Source organism: Nerophis lumbriciformis, linkage group LG34, assembly GCF_033978685.3.
Source record: "Nerophis lumbriciformis linkage group LG34, RoL_Nlum_v2.1, whole genome shotgun sequence".
Classification (NCBI taxonomy): Eukaryota; Metazoa; Chordata; class Actinopteri; order Syngnathiformes; family Syngnathidae; genus Nerophis; species Nerophis lumbriciformis.
Genome location: NC_084581.2, coordinates 9,507,501 through 9,527,533, shown reverse-complemented (window position 1 = coordinate 9,527,533; position 20,033 = coordinate 9,507,501). Strand labels below are relative to the sequence as shown.

The window sequence follows — 20,033 nt, the reverse complement described above, 5'->3', positions numbered from 1 at the left end:
TGAGTGTATCACATCCAGGTTGCCAGTTATGCACCACCAGCTACTGCCACTGGTAAAGTTAGTAAACATGTCAGACCTTAGTATATCTAAAAGGCTTCGTTACGATTCTAAACTTATTCATGACAAAGCCAGGAACAAAATGAGGATTTGTATCGGGGATGCTTTTGAAAGATGGGAGACGATTGAAGGCGGAGAAGATTTTTTCGTCTGTCGCCAAACTTGCTAATATCCTCCTTAATAGGTAATTAATGCATTTACGTTTTCTTATTACTTGTAATAAATGGAAATTGACATTTTGTATGTAAACTATATTGTCCAATACAGTCTATGATCTTGTCTAACAAAGCCAGTATGTTCGTGCAACGAATGCTAAGGAGCGAAGCACCATCACACTAGTGTAATACTTAGCATGCTAGCTCGGTCAATGACACATCGACAAATAGGCTAACGGGGGAAATATATGCCTGTTAGCCTGTATGTCAATGTGTCATCCAACTGACAGGACAACATATATTTTCGACAAATAAAACCTATGAGAATATAGGTAGTGTCAGTGCCTATTTCGTTCTCAATATGCTGATACGCTGAGGAAATGCGTTCCAACATTAGCACGGCTAATTGCGGTTTCTGGTACTGTATGTGCATCAAACAAATATGGGGTGGTATTTGCTTGGCACAATATAATGCATTACATGTAATGATTTTCTACTTGGTGTATTGACATGGTAGTAGGCTATATGATTTATGCGTAACGTGGTTTATGCGTAAAGTGGGTTGGACTTTGCATGGAAGAGAATGCAGTGCCTCAGGTATGGATGCAACATGGAGTTATGCTGATCGAAATGTGGCGGTAATTTTAGTGTTGGCCTTGGCTTGCCATCAAAGTAGGCCTAAGCGATATATAATATATTATATATTATTATATCGATGGTGGTCCATGCGGTCAAACTAGACAATCTGTCCCATGTCTCACGACGAAAACATTGCTGCGTTACTTTACAAATACATTTGGCTAATCGACATCAGTAAAATGTGGCATAATTACTCCGTAAACCATCTTGCAAGAAGCATAAACAAGAGAAACCTGCAGCGTATGACTCGTCGATTGCCATTTGAAGTTCCTTGGAGTAGGATTCGAATTCGGCTGCGTATCTGGCAACCTCAGTCATGGAGAGTGGGAGGGAACTACATAATTTTGACCGTGATTGCAGTACCATTTCTGGCCACATTATTACACATGGCACCTTTAAGTTAGGTTAAGTTATTTAGAAGTCAATTGATTATTAAAGTTTGTTGAAGTTAGTAAAGTCATAGTTAAATTATTATGAAGTCAGTAACGTTAAATTAGTGAGTGAGCTAGTTTGCCGAAGATGAATAACAGTAAAGTTCGATGAAGATACATTTGATTAAGTTAGTCATTATGTTACAGAAGTGAATGTTAAGCAAGTTAACATGAGGTTAGTTTAATTTAAGTTGTGATCAGTTAGTGGTAGTTGCAGTAGTGAGGCAAACAATACTAAAGAATTGGTGCCTTATGAAACACAAGGAGTGATGCTGTGTCTGTTGGTGCCTCGATGTGTGTCACTTTAAGAAAGTGACTGAAAACTGCACTGTCATATAAATGTGAAGTGCCAAACTGTGTTTTTAGGAAGCACTTCTTTAAGTCTACTAGTGACAGCTCATACTGAAAGAAATCGGAAGCGTGGCTTGTTGTCTTTGACATCGTTTTCATCATCGATCTAAAAGGAACTATGAAAAATTCCAAAGTGTGGGATCATTTTGATCTTATAGCACTCATAAAGGTAATTGTTCATCTTTTCCTGTTTACTATTTTGCTCATTGACCAGAGCTGTGCATTTCATATTATTTTTTGCACAATCTTGTTTAAAAAACAATTATATTTGCAAACTATGTATTAATGTTATGACTTGCATAATACAGATGATGGCAGATAACCTTTATGAAACACATTATCAGGCAGTGTCAATACAAAAAGAGAGTGGGCCACACACTCACTGAGGCATCATTTACCCATCACGAGTAATTTGTTGAAATGACTTGCAGTTTAGTCTGGGTTGAAGTTAATTAGATGACATATTTATAAGACGGTAGATTTTCTATACAAGCTTACATGGAGCAGACATTCGGGTCAAAGCAGGAGAACACTACACGTCTTTTGCCTCCATTCTGCAGAACGCAAGACAGGATGATGTCCAGGAACTTGTTCATGTTGAAGAAGGTTGACATGTTGCCGTCCCATGACCCGTCCTGGTCGAGATCAAAGATTACCAATAAACACTTCTCAGCACTTATTTGTGATTCTTTCTCAGATGTTTTATGACCTTCATCTGACAGATCCACTTCAGCTCAATGTTGAAGCCCACATGTTCAGGAAGGGCCTGGAAAATCTGTAGAGACAAATGAGGAATTATTTGAAGCATTTTAAAGCGACAAGGTGTGTAGGTGCTGGCAACGACCTGCGAAAGCGACGGGAAGGGCTGATGCTCATCAATCTCATCCTCGTCTTCCAGTATGTCTAAAACAAAACAAATCCAAAGTGTTGGTTTGTGACTCGGTGCTACTGCGCGGTCAGCATTTTATTGCACTTTCTAAAGATCCGTGTTGGACAAAAAGTAGAAAACTTACCTTTCAGATCGTTTTCTTTCATGGCAGCAACATGAGCCAGCTGAACACAATAATGTCACAATAATCCAGTTGATTTCCTCCTTACAGCAAATTGTGGGTTTGAGCAGAGCAACTTATTTTCTTATCAAGCTTTTTTATGGCTGTCTGATCTATGAACTGTTTTAAATAGGTACGATAAAGATGTGCAGGTTAGTGCTTGTTACCTTCAGAAGCTGCAGCTGATCAAATGTCAGGTCTTTCACTGGTACCTCAATGAGCTCCAGAGTCTGGTTGTTTTTCTGTTTGAAAAAAATGTATAATATTTAATTGTCTGACTCAATAAGTGAATTTTGTGTGCCTGTTTATAGGGTGTTGCCACCTTCTTGGTAGAGATGCAGCAGGTAAGGTCGTGGTACACGATGGGAACAGCGTCCTTGGAGAGGTGGACGTCAAACTCCACATAAGGGGCGCCCTGCAGGTTCACAAAGAGTAGCGCATTAAAGGCCCACAATTGTTTAAAAGTTACTTTTAAATGAGGTTGTAAAAACTAACATGCAACCCTAGAACCTGTTAATGAGCACCAAACGTAAGAGAAATCAAATGCTTGCTTGTGTAATCTGTGTGTTCATAGAGGAAAAACTTGTTTTATAGGCTTCATCAGAAATCTTAAAATGAGGGCCGAGCTCTGAGTCAGTCAGCTACAGACGTAAGACCTTTAAGTTTGATTGTGTTGTTTTTCTTCAGCGAAAATGCAAACCTAGCATTATGTTGTTGTAAAGATATAATGTTAGCATATAACATTACGCAGTTATGCTAGTGTTGCAAACATTTATATCCTTCTGTCCCAGTCCTTATGTTGTTGTATGTTACACATGGCATCTATTGTTGGACACAACATGTAGAAAGTGGATAAAATACACAATAGTGGTTGTGTGAATCAATACTGAAATATTGATATCTTTATGCTCCAATATTGATTCTCATATCAAAATATCGATACATCTGATCCTTTAGTTATTTGAGATAATGTACCGTATACCATTAACAGGATCACACTGTAAAGTAAGTAAATCATTTAGATATTGTGTAAATGAAACGGAATTGGTGGGAACTACCTTTTCTTCCGCCTGGGTAAATACGTAATACGCAGCGACACACTGTGCTGTGCTCAGTCTTTCAGTCTGTCATTTGTTTATTTAAGAAAATTACTGACACATAAAATGAGTGACTCAGTATAACAGCAAGTGTATGTATCCTTCTATGGTAGGCTATTTGAAGGGACAGAGTTCAATATAAACGAGATAACGCATTTAGTGCAGAATAACGCCATTATTTGTTTAGCCTTATGATTTTATATCGTTCGAAGATGATTTCCCAAGAACGCTTGAAATACACTATTGCTTCTACTTTACCAGCCACGTTAGGTATATGTGCACAAAGTATCAGTATTGGATCGGTATTGCTAATACCAGCCTGAATTTAACTCGGTATTGAATCGGAATGGTACGTGGGCTTGTATAAAGCCTCAGGGAGTTGAACACCCCTGCTTTACACAGTTCCGGGTCACCCTTGGGCAAGGTGTAGCACCCGAATGCCCCCCCCCATCAGGGTTACGATAATCTCTATAGAAGAAGATGCGTTACCCGGCCCGGAGGAAGCCCGGGGCCCTCCTCCGGAGCTAGGCCCGGAGGCAGGGCTCGTCAGCGAGCGCCTGGTGCCCGGGCTAGCCACGGAGCCCAGCCGGGCACAGTCCGAAGAAGCTACGTGGACATACCATCTTCTGCGCCACGTGGGCCCACCACCCGCGGTCGGAACCAGTGGGGTCAAATGCCCTGCCAATTGGATGGCAGTGAAAGTGGAGGCTCCAGACGAACCAATTCGGGGCAGCAGAGGTTGACTTTTGGGACGTGGAACGTCTCTACGCTGGTGGGGGAGGAGCCAGAGCTGGTGCGGGAGGTGGAGCGCTACCGGTTGGATCTGGTGGGGCTTACTTCTATGCATAGCAAGGGCTCTGAAACCACACTCCTGGACAAGGGATGGATCTTGTTCACTTCTGGAGTTGCTCAGGGTGTGAGGGCCTAGGCGGGTGTAGGGATACTCACGAGTCCCCGGCTGAGTACCTGTACATTGGAGTTCACCCCAGTGGACAAGAGGTTCGCCTCCCTTCGCCTTAAGGTTGGCGGGAGAAAAACTCTGACTGTTGTTTGTGCGTACGCACCAAACAAGAGTTCAGAGTATCCGGCCTTCTTGAATACCTTGCATGGGGTCCTGTATGGGGAACCGGCAGGGGATTCCATAGTCTTGCTGGGGGACTTCAACGCACACGTTGGCAATGACAGTGATACTTGGACTGGCGTGATTGGGGGGAACGGTCTCCCTGTTCTGAACCCGAGTGGTGGATTGTTATTGGATTTCTGTGCTAGTCATGGACTTGCGATAACAAACACCATGTTCAAGCATCATAAGGATGCTCATAGGTTTGATTTTGATTTTTATTAAGAATCCCCATTAGCTGGTTGTCTCAACAAATCACTAGTCTTCCTGTGGTCCACAGTTCAATACAATTACAAGTAAAAGTATATAATTATAACTACACAATACAGAAAAAAATATATATATAAAAGAATCAATAACGTGTACCTGGTACAAGAGCACCCTAGGCCAAAGATCAATGATCGATTTTGTAATCGTATCAGCTGATCTGAGGCCGTATGTTTTGGACACTCGGGTGAAGAGAGGGGCTGAACTGTCAACTGATCACCATCTGGTGGTGAGTTGGGTCAGATGGCGGGGGACATTTCTGGACAGACCTGGCAAACCCAAGCGTGTAGTGTGGGTGAACTGGGAACGTTTGGAGGAGTCCTCTGTCCGGAAGACCTTCAACTCCCACCTCCAGCGGGACTTCTCTGCCATCCCTGTGGAGGTTGGGGACATTGAATAGGAATGGGCAATGTTCAAAGCCTCTATTGCTAAAGCTGCAGCTGCGAGCTGTGGCCAGAAGGTCTTAGGTGCCTCAAGGAGTGGTAACCCTCAAACACCCTGCTGGACAGCGGTGGTCAGGGAAGCCGTCCGACTGAAGAAGGAGTCCTACCGGGGTATGTTATGCCAGGGGACTCCGGAGGCAGTTGCAAGGTACCGACAGGCCCGAAGGGCAGCGGCCGTGGCTAAGCAGAGAGTGTGGGAGCAGTTCGGGGAATCTATGGAGAAGGACTATCGGGTGGCACCAAAGCTGTTCTGGAAGACCATACGGCACATCAGGAGGGAGAAGCAGAGAACCATCCAAGCTGTGTCCAGCAAGGATGGGACTCTGCTGACTTCAAGTGAGGAAGTCGTAGGGCGCTGGAAAAAGCACTGTGAGGAACTCCTGAACTACATCAGACACACCCTCCCTGACAGGAGCGGAGCCTGAGGATGATGGAGGATTGACGTTGATCTCTCAGGGTAAAGTCACTGAGGTAGTTAGACAACTCCACAGTGGCAAAGCTCCGGGGGTTGACGAGATTCGTCCAGAAATGCTGAAGGCTCTGGGTGTTGAGGGGCTGTCTTGGTTGATATGCCTTTTCAACCTTGCGTAGAAGTCTAGGACAGTGCCAAGGTAGTGGCAGACTGGGGTGGTGGTTCCCCTATTCAAAAAGGGGGACCAGAGGGTGTGTGCTAATTACAGGGGTATCACACTACTCCGCCTCCCTGGGAAAGTTTACGCCAAGGTACTGGAAAGGAGGGTCCGGCCGATAGTCGAACCTCAGATTCAAGAGGAGCAATGTGGATTCCGTCCTGGTCATGGAACAATTGACCAGCTCTTTACTTTTGCGGGAATCCTGGAGAAAGCCTGGGAGTATGCCTATCCAGTCTACATGTGCTTTGTGGATTTGGAGAAGGCGTAAGACCGGGTCCCCCGGGAGATCCTGTGAGAGTTGCTGAGGGAGTACAGGGTGAGGGGGACACTGCTGAGGGCCAATCAATCTCTGTACAACCAAAGCGAGAGTTGTGTCCGGGTGCTTGGATGTAGGTCGGATCCGTTTCCAGTGGAGGTTGGTCTCTGCCAGGGTTGCGCTCTGTCACCTATCCTGTTTGTGATTTTCAAGGACAGGATTTCTAGGCAGAGTCGTGACCATGGCGGCGAGGGTATACGTCTCAGGGGGCTAAAGGTTGCGTCACTGCTGTTTGCAGATGATGTGGTCCTGATGGCACCATCAGTTCGTGACCTTCAGCTCTCACTGGATCAGCCGAGTGTACAGCGGCTGGAATGAGGATCAGCATCTCCAAATCTGAGGCCATGGTACTCAGCAGGAAACCAATGGTTTGTACAGTCCAGGTAGAGAATGAGACTCTGTCCCAGGTGGAGGAGTTTAAGTATCTCGGGGTCTTGTTCACGAGTGAGGGAAAGATGGAGAAGGAAATCAGCCGGAGAATCGGAGCAGCTGGGGCAGTATTGCAGTCTCTCTGCCGCACTGTTGTGACGAAACGAGAGCTTAGCCAGAAGGATAGGCTCTTGGTCTACCGAGCTAGCTACATTCCTACTCTCACCTATGGTCATGAAGTGTGGGTAATAACCGAAAGAATAAGATCGCGAATACAAGCGGCCAAAATGAGTTTCCTCAGAGTGGTGGTTGGCATCTCCGTTAGAGATAGGGTGAGAAGTTCAGTCGGAGTAGAGCCGCTGCTCCTTTGCTTGGAAAGGAGCCAGCTTAGGTGGTTCGGGCATCTTGTGCGGATGCCCCACGAGCGTCTCCCTAGGGAGATCCTCATTGCACGTCCCACTGGGAGGAGACCCCGGGGCTGGCCAAGGACCAGATGGGGGGGATTACATCTCCTCTCTGGCCTGGGAATGCTTTGGGATCCTCCAGGAGGAAGTTGCTAATGTTGCTCTGGAGAGGGAAGTCTGGGGGTCTCTGCTGGAGCTGTTGTCCCCGCAACCCGATTCCGGATAAGCGGTTGAAGATGGATGGATTGAATCGGAAAGAAAACCAGTGGTATCGCACATCACCAGTCCACAATATTGATTCTTGGAGAAACATACACACACATACACACACACACACACGCGCGCGCACACACACACACACACACGCACACGCGCACACACGCACACACGCACGCACACACACACACACACACACACACACACACACACACACACACACACACACACACACACACACACACACACACACACACACACACACACACACGCACACACACACACACACACACACACACACACACACACGCACACACGCACACACGCACACACGCACACACAATTCCTGTTGTAGGCCATTACACTATGATGAGACCTCACACTTATCCTAAATTGCTGAAAAATTGTAGAATGAAACTTAAGTGTGATTAGGTAAACAATCATCTGAACAACATACATGCTCGGCGGCGCTTTTGAACGAGGCAATGGTGTTCTCTCGCACTTTGTGGTGCCTGTGAAAGACAAGTAGCATATTTCAAGAGAATTATTCGGATCTTAGTCAAGTGATTCAGGTGCTGGGAGACCTACTTGGCGGCGTGCGAGCTGCCAGCTCCTCTGTGCCCCACATCCAAAGCGCTTCTTTTTTTCCAGTATTTGGTGAAGGATGCTCTCATGTCGCACTGCAGCCCCGCTATGGGCCTGATCACCAGGTAGTCCACTGCAACAGAATAGCCGGTTGTGCTTCCTCATGGTCGCCTTCTTCCACGGTTAGCAGGTCTACAAGATCTTACCTCGGACTTTGCCGATGGTCTGTCGGGAATTGCGTCCCATGATGGGCAGCGTGACCACGCCGTTGTCCTTGCCGCTTTCCCGGAAGGTGGACGAGAGAAGGCAGGCGGTGCCAACGTGACCCGGCTGAGCGTCGCCCTGGACCACAGGCTCACTCAGCTCCTCCTGTTGTAAATGTCCCGGAATGAAGACAAAGTCGTGGTAGGAGCCATTCCTGTGGCTTGGACAATGACTTTACCTCAAAGAACTCGAAGGTGAGCTCTAGATTGTCAGGGTCCATGGTGTGGATGCTGTACTCAGTCCAGCGCAAAGGCTCCAGGGCATAACCGCACTCAGGTTGAGAGTGGCGCGACTTGTAGGCTTTAGCGGTGATCATGCTAATCTCCATAGTGGTGGTCATCTTTTGCAGGGCTGAGGGGCTTTTTATGTCTTCCTCCTCGTCTTCTTCCTCTTCCTCGATGCCCTCTAGGGTCAATTTGATCCTGAAAAAATGTTTTGTGAACAAATTGTTGCATCTTGCATTAGCACTGGGGTTGTATGGAACCTTTGGCTCAGTAGAGCGGTATCTGTTTTTCAAAGTGCACATTAAATCGGAGGGCCAGAAAGTGTATATTTGGTATTGCCATGCATCACCTCATGCCGGAGTAGTGAGTATGAAGGCAAACAAAAAGAAGAGGCATTCGGCGCAAAAGCACACATGGAGTCGACAAGAACATTCCAGCCCAGCTTTTGGCAAGCAGCAGTCATGGCTGGTAATAGTGCCAAGGAGAAGCAAGAACTTAAAAACCCTTTTCCGTCTGTTTGGTAACACTTCTCTTTCTTAAAGAAATACGTAAACGAACAAAGTAGAGAAACAAAAGCGATGTTTAGTCGAAATTAAAAGGCAATGCGCTTACTTAAAAATATTTGAGATGCCGAACATACTTTAAAATATATTTAAAAGTTTTTTTGAGAATTCTATTTTTTTAAGAAATACTTTGCAGAAATGTTGCAATTTTTTACATTTCATTTTAAAAATCACTGAAGGCATTTACAGACAAAAAACACTTTGATGTATTACATTTGTTTCCTTAATGGCCTTAAAAATAATTAATCCAAGATTATGGCGTGAAAGTACTAATGAACACGGATGTTTTTTTTCCAAGTAGATCCAGAAGAACTTATAGATCTGGTTTAATAAATGACTTCCTTTTACGGATTAAGATTGCAGATGAATCTGAGGAAGTGAAGTGAATTATTTGTGAAGTGAATTATATTTATTTAGCGCTTTTCTCTAGTGACTCAAAGCGCTTTTACGTAGTGAACCCCAATATCTAAGTTACATTTAAACCAGTGTGGGTGGCACTGGGAGCAGGTGGGTAAAGTGTCTTGCCCAAGGACACAACGGCAGTGACTAGGATGGCGGAAGCGGGGATCGAACCTGGAACCCTCAAGTTGCTGGCACGGCCACTCTACCAACCGAGCTATACCGCCCCATTCCATCCCAAGGATGATAAATCTTTAAGCTTTAGCGGAGGTTAAAGTGCGGTCAGTGCTTGTGTTTCATCATGCATGAAAGGGGGCAGCTGTAGAGTCTTTGGCTACCTGAAGCGAGACTTCTTAAACTTCTTCTTAGTGATAGACACCGGAGATGTCTTGGAAAAGTGCAGACGCAAGCGAATCTCCGTCTGGCACGTCAACCAACCATTGTCGACACACTTCACCCCATCTGCAAAGAAAAAACAAATGTTTATCAATAAAGAGGAAATAATGCGCTTATCGAGATAATCATCTGTGGTTTCTGACAGGGAATATACTCAACTGTTGAGGATGAAGGATATGTTTTATGCCTATTTTCACATTATATGCATCTTTTTTTACACATATTTTCATGTCAGTGTGAACACTACAACTCACTCCATTTTTTCAGATCCGACCCAGGCCTCATTTGCATGCAATAATTAACTATTTGCCAAAATCGATAATTGCAAAAATAACCGGTGGACAATAATGAACAGAAAACAGTAAGTAGTAAAAATAAGACTCCACATCAATGTTCACCACTCCTGGCTTAGTCTACTCACCCACACGCTTTTCAGACGTAGAAGAAAATACCCCACAAACTGTGAGACAAAATTATTGCCTTCTTCCTTCTTAATCTCCTAAACAAAATGATTTGGTTAAGAAAATGTTGACAAGGGTTGCACAATTTTTTTTTTTAAATTGCCACAAATGGGCCACGACCGACACCTAAACGAATGGGAGCCATGTTTACTACCATAAACACACTGTGGCCCGTGTGACGTCGTATTTTGCGGATCACTTCACGGACACATTCCATTTATATTAATTTCATAATTTAAACGACTACATAAAACTATCCAATTTAACAAAAAAAATGTCAATTAGGCATCATATGAAGCAATGTGAACATAGCTCGAGCTGCTGCTCTACAAGCCCTGCCCAATAGCAATGAAGCAATATCTGATTTGATTGCTCAACTTCACGCACACAAAATTTTAACTTGAGAAATAAAAAAAAACGGAAAAGTACGTGTGGCCAACTTTTATTAGAAGGCATTTAGGGTCTGATCTACTATTTCATGTTTAAAGGGCTCTACTAACAATGTTACAATGTATTTACAAGGTTATAAAGTATTTTTTATGCTCCCAATATGAAAATATTCACCTTATAAATAAGAATTTCAACTTTGCAGAAATTCACTCATCGTGATGTGTCTATAACCATTTAACAGTGATAAATGATTAACAAATTATTTTATTTATTTAAAACTAAAATGTGCAGCTATTATGTATTTAAATGGACAACAAAAATATTCATTAATTGGGGTAGTAAAGGGACAAGCGGTAGTAAATGGATGGATGGATGGATGGATTGGGTAGAGTGCCAAATAGAGCAGAGAAAATTAAACGTTTCCTTGTTACTTACTGTGTATTCCAAAATGGCCATCGCTTACACTCAGGTGAGATGCTGTGATGAAGAAAACAGCGTCAGGAAAAGCAATGGTAGAAATAGACAAAGAAAAACAAAATCAAGCCAGAGCAATGTATTAATAACTTAATTACAACCTACAGGATTTATATTTCATAAGTCCAAATCAAAAGCTACAAGATATAAACAAAATACAATTTGCTAAAAACATATTAAAGGTCAGGTGTCACAGGCACGGGTGCCAAGCAGGATTTTGGTTTATTATCGACATTAACTGCGGTGTTTAGTCTATGACAAAGCTTGTATGTTATCATCCGGATCGCTTTGAATAAGCCACATAAGTCAACGTTGGACAAAAAATTTACGATGTACACTAAACTACAAATAAACAGCGCCAAGGCCCAAGAGTTGTTTGAAAAAAACAGGCAGCATTCATGTCAAGTGCAAGGGCAGGGAAGAAGAGAAGCTCAACAAGGAATTTAAAACATTTTTCTTTTTCTTTTTTTGTTGCCCAACCCAAGCACAGCTGTTGATCTATACCTGTGGAGCTCAAACTGCGGGGCTGATGATGGGTCTCCCACATATTGACTATCACCTGACAAGGACCGCCTGCACTCTGCAAGTCCAATGTTTGGTACAAAATTGTTATAGTCAAGCACACATTGCACTAAAACTTGTTAGTCTGCTCTTCAAGTCATCTCTGGGCCAGACCCAACCTCGTCAGTCACCTTGGGGGTGGGGGTTGTCTCTGAAAATGTGGGATTTATTAGTGTAGATGAAAAAATATATGTGCTGAAACATTTTACTGTGGTTGAATACAAAATTTTGCGAAATAGTGGACGCCTCACCTCGAATAATTGCTACATGTATAAATAAACGCCGCACCTCAGTTAGGAGACAAGGTGGATTAATTATAACTGATAGCAGCGCAACACACACCAACTCAGAAGCAACTATGGCATCTGTAAAGCCAGCCGCACGGAGCATTCTGAAGTCAAAGCTGCTGAACTAAAATTAATGCATGGCTCAATGGGTAGGATGGCCGCCTTGTAACCGGAGGGTTACTGGTTCCATCCCAGCCTGGCAAGCTGATGTCGAGGTCTCCTTGAGCAAGACACCAAACCCCTAACTGCCCCTAATGGGTCATACGTTGCATGGCAGCTTCTGCCATCAGTATTCCACAATTGTGTTGTTCTTAATGTGCAATGACAATGACTCTAATAATAAATACAGTACATTACCAGTACATTACCCCTATTTAAAACTTAATTTGCCCTCTGCTTATCTTGCTAAGTGTATTTATTGCAAATTAATAATACCAGTTAACATTAGTATTAAATAATACAGTAAAATGCATTTGCACAAACCAATGAATGCCCTACCCTAAATTGACATTTAGTAATGCAGTTGAGTAAACAAATACTTCAGGAACTATATGTTGAAATACTGTATTAGCTGATCAATGCTAAATATATAAAAAATACATAATATTTTGTCATTATCTGATATTATTGTAAAAAATGCACAAACAAATGCCCCCTGCCCCTAATAAATGCCCTACCCTTAATTCTAGTACTTTCCGCAGATGTGTAAATAAATGCTACTTGCAACTACATGAAGAAATAGGGCACACTTGCGGCCACCTTTTGTGGAGTGGGCTACTATTAACTTGACACAGTTCTAGAAGTTGCACAATGTTGGAGAAATTCAGGTCCATCAAGAACAGGCATGATTCAGACATTCATTCCAAGTCATAGGAAAAAACAAGCCCTTAAAAAGGTGGCCATGTGCACACTGCCAAAAGACTTACAAATAACATCAGTGAGCTTTAGTTCAGAAATGTGCAGCTACCTGTAAATATTCACTTTTTGTTAGCCTACGCCAAGGAATTTGTTGCTTGTACAGATACATGCTCAGACAGGGGATTGACTTAGTGCTGCTTGTCTCAACAATACATAATTTGGGATAATTACACGATTGTTTACTGTACAGGCCATATTTAAATGCCTTCTCGTTTTGGGATTGTTTCAAAGTCAACGTAAAGTTGTCATTTGACCATTTGGAGTAGAGGCATGTTCATCGGCTCTTTTTAAAGCTAACAATCGGATGTTTTATCCCCAGCAGTCAGAATTTGTTGAATTGGTATCAGTACTAAACAGTACCACCAGGAATTCGCAATCACACCAAATCACGCCAGATCAACCAATCCCCGCCAAATATGTGTGGCCAAATTGTACAAGAAGAATCAAATATAGAGGTTCCAATTTCCACCCATGACAATATGTGTTAAATGTTAACAAATGACTCACCTTTGACTCCAGAAAGAAGCCTTTAAAATAGCGATATTTTACGACAACTCCCATGGGGATGGCAAGCGTTGTCGTCCATGTACTCCTGGAAGGAAAGGACATACGCGGCAAAACATTCAGGACAAAACAAGGCACATCTAATGTGTCGTAGGATTGTAATGACAAGTCAAACCTACCCTTCGTCACTGTGGGGGTGCAAGGTTGCTGCTTTTTCATGGCTCCAGCAGCCCAACGCTTCACAGCTTCCAACTACAGCAATTACCTCCCCTGAGGAACATTTTCAACTTTCAACACAGCATTTCATAAGACGCAACACGTTTTCGGCATCAAAACTCATTTGTAAGTGTCCACAAAAAAATACAAAAGTGTACTTAATTCGCTAACTATACGATTAATTTGTGTCTCTATTACAAAAGCTTTTTTACACAGAATCTATGTAACTCAATGTTTTGCATTTGAATTTTGTGAACTGATTTTTTTTTTACATCAAATTATGCTGACAATATCGATGAAAAAAAGTCAGTAGCAAAACGCCTGTTGAAAATTTCAATGTTTTAAAATTCAGTGTATGAAAATTCAGTGTTTTATAATTCAGTGTAAAAAAAAATCTGTGCAGACCCACTTTCAGTAAATTAAGACTGAAGCAATCGATCCTGTTTCAGAACCAGCCAATGAGGTGTCAAGTTTGAAGTCACGTGACGCGGGTGTTACAAGGAGGCTGGTATTGCAGCACTACATGCAGCCATGCCATGTGATCTGCTGTATGTGCTTGGATCTCTTTTCATGAACACTTTCAACAGTGGAGGTTGCTGTACATTGGTGAAAAAAATCCCAAGATTCCGCAAAAAGGATAAAAACTGATCACATGATGGTACAAACACACACAATAATGACTGATACTAAAAACGACAACAGGTCATCACAAAGACGGAATTACATTTTGTGTTTTACTGAATAAGACACTTAGAATGTACATCAAAATACAGAATATGGGATTTACAATATTAACTATGAACGATAAAACACAGAATATTCAGAATATATGAACGTTGTTCCTCTACTTCCCAGCTAGACCACCTCATTGATCAGCATCTTTTTCAATCGAGCAAGCAACAAACACGGCAAAACATAAACGCAAAGGGTAAAAAAACATGCTCATATTCGATACAATATCACTTTTCTGCAAGGCTTTGCTGTAGAAACCTGCCTCTGATTGACACTCACTGTGACGTAGTTCCTATGGTTACTGTAGTAACTTGTATGTCACTCAAAAGTCAAGTATTTCTTATATACATATATACATATATATATATATATATACATATATATATATATATATATATATATATATATATATATATATATATATATATATATATATATACACATATACATGTACACATATACATATATATATATATATATATATATATATATATATATATACAAATATACATATATACATATATATATATATAATACTTGACTTGGTAAATTCTAGCTGTAAATATACTCCTAACCTCTTAACCACGCCCCAACCATATATATATATATATATATATATATATATATATATATATATATATATATATAAAATATAATAAAATAAATATATATATATAGCTAGAATTCACTGAAAGTCAACCCTTAACTCACTCCATCCATCCATCCATTTTCTACCGCTTATTCCCTTCGGGGTCGCGAGGGTGCTGGAGCCTATCTCAGCTACAATCGGGCGGAAGGCGGGGTACACCCTGGACAAGTCGCCACCTCATCGCAGGGCCAACACAGATAGACAGACAACATTCACACTCACATTTACACACTAGGGCCAATTTAATGTTGCCAATCAACCTTTCCTGCAAATAAAATTTCACAGATGCTGCCCACATCTATGCTCCTTCAAAGGCTGTGCTACTGGCTGCAAAGCATTGTACTTTCAAGTACAACAATGAGTAGATGAGTGTTATGTGTGTATATGTGTAATTAAATGAACACTGAAATTCAAGTATTTCTTTTAAATACTTGACTTTCAGTGAATTCTAGCTATATATATATATATAATATAATAAAATAAATATATATATAATTCACAAAATATATATATATTGTCCATCCTTGTTCTATTCTCTGTCACTATTTTTCTAACCATGCTGAACACCATCTCTGATGATGCATTGCTGTGTGGCACGCACAGAAGTGCTTTCATCAAATGCACTAGAATGCACTAGAGTCTGGTATCTTCCATCTCTCCCGAGCATGGCCCAAAACTGGTCAATCCTTGCTTCCTGAGGAAGATCTTCACTGCCAAGCAATGTTCCCTCTAATTGTTCATGTGTCTGAGCAAACACAAAAACTCCCTGAGCATTCAGTGGCGCACATGTGAGCAACAGCACACGTGGCAATACCAGCAGCACACCTGTCTCAAACCAATCTTTTATAATAACACTCAAATGAGAGGAGTCATTTTCATGAGATTATTTTGTAATATTAGTGATTTGGCCCACTTGTAATGAAAATAAAAGAAATCTTGTTTTTCATAAGCTATGGATTAGTATTGTACAATATGTCTGGGTGGGGGTCCTGCTTTGGAAATCATTTGTACCCCTTTCAGAGATCACATTTAGTTCCCCTTAAACATCCTCATGTTGCACAATGAAATGTAAGCATAGGATGAAGTGTACATTCCTGTAACTTTCTCTAGTAACAGCATTCCATGATTAATATCAATAAATTAACATTAATAATAAATGACAGTAGAATAAACACACGTATGACTGAGGAGTCATAGTGTAACTTTGTGTGGTATTTGAGTTGTCCCGACTTTTTGTGTGGCCATAAACGCACCAGTGGCTTAGTGGTATGCATGTTGGTGACAGATGACAAGTTGGTTTTGGCCTGATTTGTACGGCAGAAAATGACTAGTTTTTCGAGATAGAAGTTTTGTACTCATGTTTTTGGTGTGGTTATGGCCCAATATAAACAGTTTTGCTCAATAAAGTGATCAATATAATTCCTGTCCTCGAAGCATCTCGATAGATGTTACAATAATTGAACGGTGTTCAATTGAACGGTGTTGACAAATACCGTTAGGGCCGTTTGTTGTCACTGTCACTCAGAGTTGCATTGCAAAATTACACAGAATAAATGTGTTTATTTTGTTTTGAATTCAGATGGGATTTGATTTGGTGCGCGGCATATATTTGCTGTGCGCAGAGGACGCTTGAGCAATGCGCAATTGCGCAGGCGCACACCTTAGAGGGAACGTTGTGCCAAGCACTTGGTACTCCACTACTTCTTCCCAGAGGCTATCCAGGTCCAATCGCAGCTGCGGCTTGGAACTTACAAGCGTATTTCTTCATCTTACTCGTCGTCGGCGTCGCCACGGCTGTATCTTCCTCGTTCTTCTGCTTGTCTCTTTGTTGTGTGCGCAGTTGTGCACTGCACTCTCTAAAAGCCCTAGATGTTATAACGTGATTGGGCAGGCACGCTGTTTATATCGTGGGAAAGCGGACGTGAAAACAGGCTGTCGACACGTCACTCAGGTCCGCATGGAGCTGGAGGGGGCGTGGCCACCAGCTCCGGCTGAAAATCGGGAGATTTTCGGGAGAATATTTGTCCCGGGAGGTTTTCGGGAGAGGCGCTGAATTTCGGGAGTCTACCGGAAAATTCAGGAGGGTTGGCAAGTATGACACTTAGACATCCTGCCGAACCTATCTAGTGGGTTTGAGCCAGTCAATGGCGCCCTCTTTTGGTCGGGTTGGGAACGAAATTTCTTTCCGTCTCTTTTCCTTTGATCCACATAAAAAGCAATATCTTTGCGCATGTGAATTCCCCCGCTGCATGTGGGCGGCTGCACATTGTCTCCAAAAATCCTTTTTAAAGCTGATTTCATGCTTGCAAATGTAAGTGTTGAACAAGCTGTAAGCGCAAGCTGTTCATTTTTAACATCGAGACTGGCTGTATCCAACAACTTGAATGCCAAAACAGCGTCGGGAAGAACCATGTCGAATTTGCGCATTTTGTTGTACCTCTGCTCGAACTGAACGATGTAATCCACCATGGAAACTTCGTTTTCTCTCCGGATCTTGTCAAAGTCCGTGTATGCATCATAAGCTCTGTCCTTTTCTTCTTTTAAGAATACATTATCCAATGCCTTTACAAGGGTCTTCATCCCATCATCTTTGTTCAAATCATCCGTAGGTATTTCCAAAGCTGTATCTCTAGCTCTCCCCCTCAGTGATAGAGCAACAGCTAATGGTTGTTTCTCCTTATTGAGGTCGGTAACACGTATCCACATTTCAACTTAATTTTTCCAGCTTTCATATGACTTCTTTTCTTCAAACGCAGAAGGGACTATGTAGTTAGCGTTGTTAGACATCCTCTGCTACCATTGATAACTCAATTACGACAACCTTCTTCTTTTTATACGTATACTTTACTGAGTTTAAGTTCAGGGAACACAATAACAAACCGGCCACTGCCGTTCACATAACCGACTAACAACCGGAGCCCGCGCATAGAGCAATGCATGCTGGGAGTTACCGTAAATACACTAAAAGAGTGTACCATAATAATGCGTAATGCAAAAACAGAACATTTACACATATGTTGCCATCCAAGCAACGTCTTTTTCATAGACGCCCCTGCTTATTTCAGCAAGACAATGCTAAGCCACATTCTGCACGTGTTACAACAGCGTGGCTTAGTAGTAAAAGAGTGCGGGTACTAGACTGGCCTGCCTGTAGTCCAGACCTGTCTCCCATTGAAAATGTGTGCCGCATTATCAAATCAAATCAACTTTATTTATAAAGCATTATGAAGCGTAAAATACGACAACGGAGACCCCGGACTGTTGAACAACTTAAGCTGTTCATCAAGCAAGAATGGGAAATAATTCCACCTGAAAAGCTTAAAAAATTGGCCTCCTCAGTTCCCAAACAACTGAGTGTTGTTAAAAGGAAAGGCCATGTAACACAGTGGTAAAAATGCCTCTGTGCCAACTTTTTTGCAATTCGTTGGTGCCATTAAATTCTAAGTTAATGATTATTTGCAAAAAAAAGTAAACATTAAATATCTTGTCTTTGTCTTTTCAATTGAATATAAGTTGAAAAGGGTTGATTTATTTACGATTTACACACGTGCCAACTTCACTGGTTTTGGACGTACAGTATATCAGCACACACACACACACACACACACACACACACACACACACACATATGTTTATATACAGTATATATATGTATACATACACACACACATACATAAATGTATATATATACACAAATACATACATATATATATATATATATATATATATATACACACACACACACATATACACATATATATATATATAAATATATATATATATATATATATATATATATATATATATATACTGCCTTCGGTAATGGCACCATTCCCAAATTATGTCGGCTCTATTGATAACCTCACTAACAACTTTAACGACGCCCTGCGCGACACCATTGATAGTATAGCACCGCTAAAGCTTAAAAGAGCCCCTAAAAGGCGCACCCCATGGTTTACAGAAGAAACTAGAGCCCATAAATTATCATGTAGAAAGCTGGAACGCAAATGGCGCGCTACTAAACTTGAGGTTTTCCATCAAGCATGGAGTGATAGTTTAATAACTTATAAACACATGCTTACCCTAGCTAAAGCTAAATATTACTCAAATCTCATCCACCTCAACAAAAATGATCCGAAATTTTTGTTTAGTACAGTAGCATCGCTAACCCAACAAGGGACTCCTCCCAGTAGCTCCACCCACTCAGCAGATGATTTTATGAATTTCTTTAATAAGAAAATTGAACTCATTAGAAAGGAGATTAAAGACAATGCATCGCAGCTACAACTGGGTTCTATTAACACAGATACGACTGTATCTACGAAGGATACCGCCCTCCAAAATAGTTTCTCTCTCTTTGATGAAATAACATTAAAGGAATTGTTAAGATGTGTTAAGGGGACAAAACAAACAACATGTTTACTTGACCCATTTCCTGGGAAACTTATTACGGAGCTTTTTGTATTATTAGGTCCATCAGTGCTAAATATTATAAACTTATCACTTTCCTCTGGCACTGTTCCACTAGCATTCAAAAAAGCGGTTATTCATCCTTTGCTCAAAAGACCTAACCTCGATCCTGACCTCATGGTAAACTACCGGCCGGTGTCCCACCTTCCGTTTATCTCGAAAATCCTCGAAAAAATTGTCGCACAGCAGCTAAATGAACACTTAATGTCTAACAATCTCTGTGAACCTTTTCAATCCGGTTTCAGGGCAAATCACTCTACAGAGACAGCCCTCGCAAAAATGACTAATGATCTACTGCTAACGATGGATTCTGATGCGTCATCTATGTTGCTGCTTCTTGATCTTAGCGCTGCTTTCGATACCGTCGATCATAACATTTTATTAGAGCGTATCA

At 41.7% G+C, this 20,033-nt stretch overlaps 1 protein-coding gene across 1 annotated transcript in view; it reads right to left on the bottom strand.

Annotated features, from left to right (window-relative positions):
* gpcpd1 (glycerophosphocholine phosphodiesterase 1) overlaps positions 1 to 20,033 on the bottom strand; it is a 43,948-nt gene that overhangs the window by 14,461 nt on the left and 9,454 nt on the right. The window contains exons 3-17 of the mRNA XM_061929912.2: positions 13,752 to 13,842; positions 13,576 to 13,660; positions 11,807 to 11,882; positions 11,264 to 11,305; positions 9,920 to 10,043; positions 8,574 to 8,817; positions 8,338 to 8,500; positions 8,135 to 8,264; positions 8,004 to 8,058; positions 3,005 to 3,097; positions 2,850 to 2,924; positions 2,647 to 2,686; positions 2,478 to 2,536; positions 2,343 to 2,408; positions 2,132 to 2,268 (exon numbers count right to left, since the gene is read on the bottom strand). Coding sequence (XP_061785896.1) covers positions 2,132 to 2,268; positions 2,343 to 2,408; positions 2,478 to 2,536; positions 2,647 to 2,686; positions 2,850 to 2,924; positions 3,005 to 3,097; positions 8,004 to 8,058; positions 8,135 to 8,264; positions 8,338 to 8,500; positions 8,574 to 8,817; positions 9,920 to 10,043; positions 11,264 to 11,305; positions 11,807 to 11,882; positions 13,576 to 13,660; positions 13,752 to 13,842 — 1,480 coding nt within the window. The remainder of the gene's footprint in view (positions 1 to 2,131; positions 2,269 to 2,342; positions 2,409 to 2,477; positions 2,537 to 2,646; positions 2,687 to 2,849; positions 2,925 to 3,004; positions 3,098 to 8,003; positions 8,059 to 8,134; positions 8,265 to 8,337; positions 8,501 to 8,573; positions 8,818 to 9,919; positions 10,044 to 11,263; positions 11,306 to 11,806; positions 11,883 to 13,575; positions 13,661 to 13,751; positions 13,843 to 20,033) is intronic.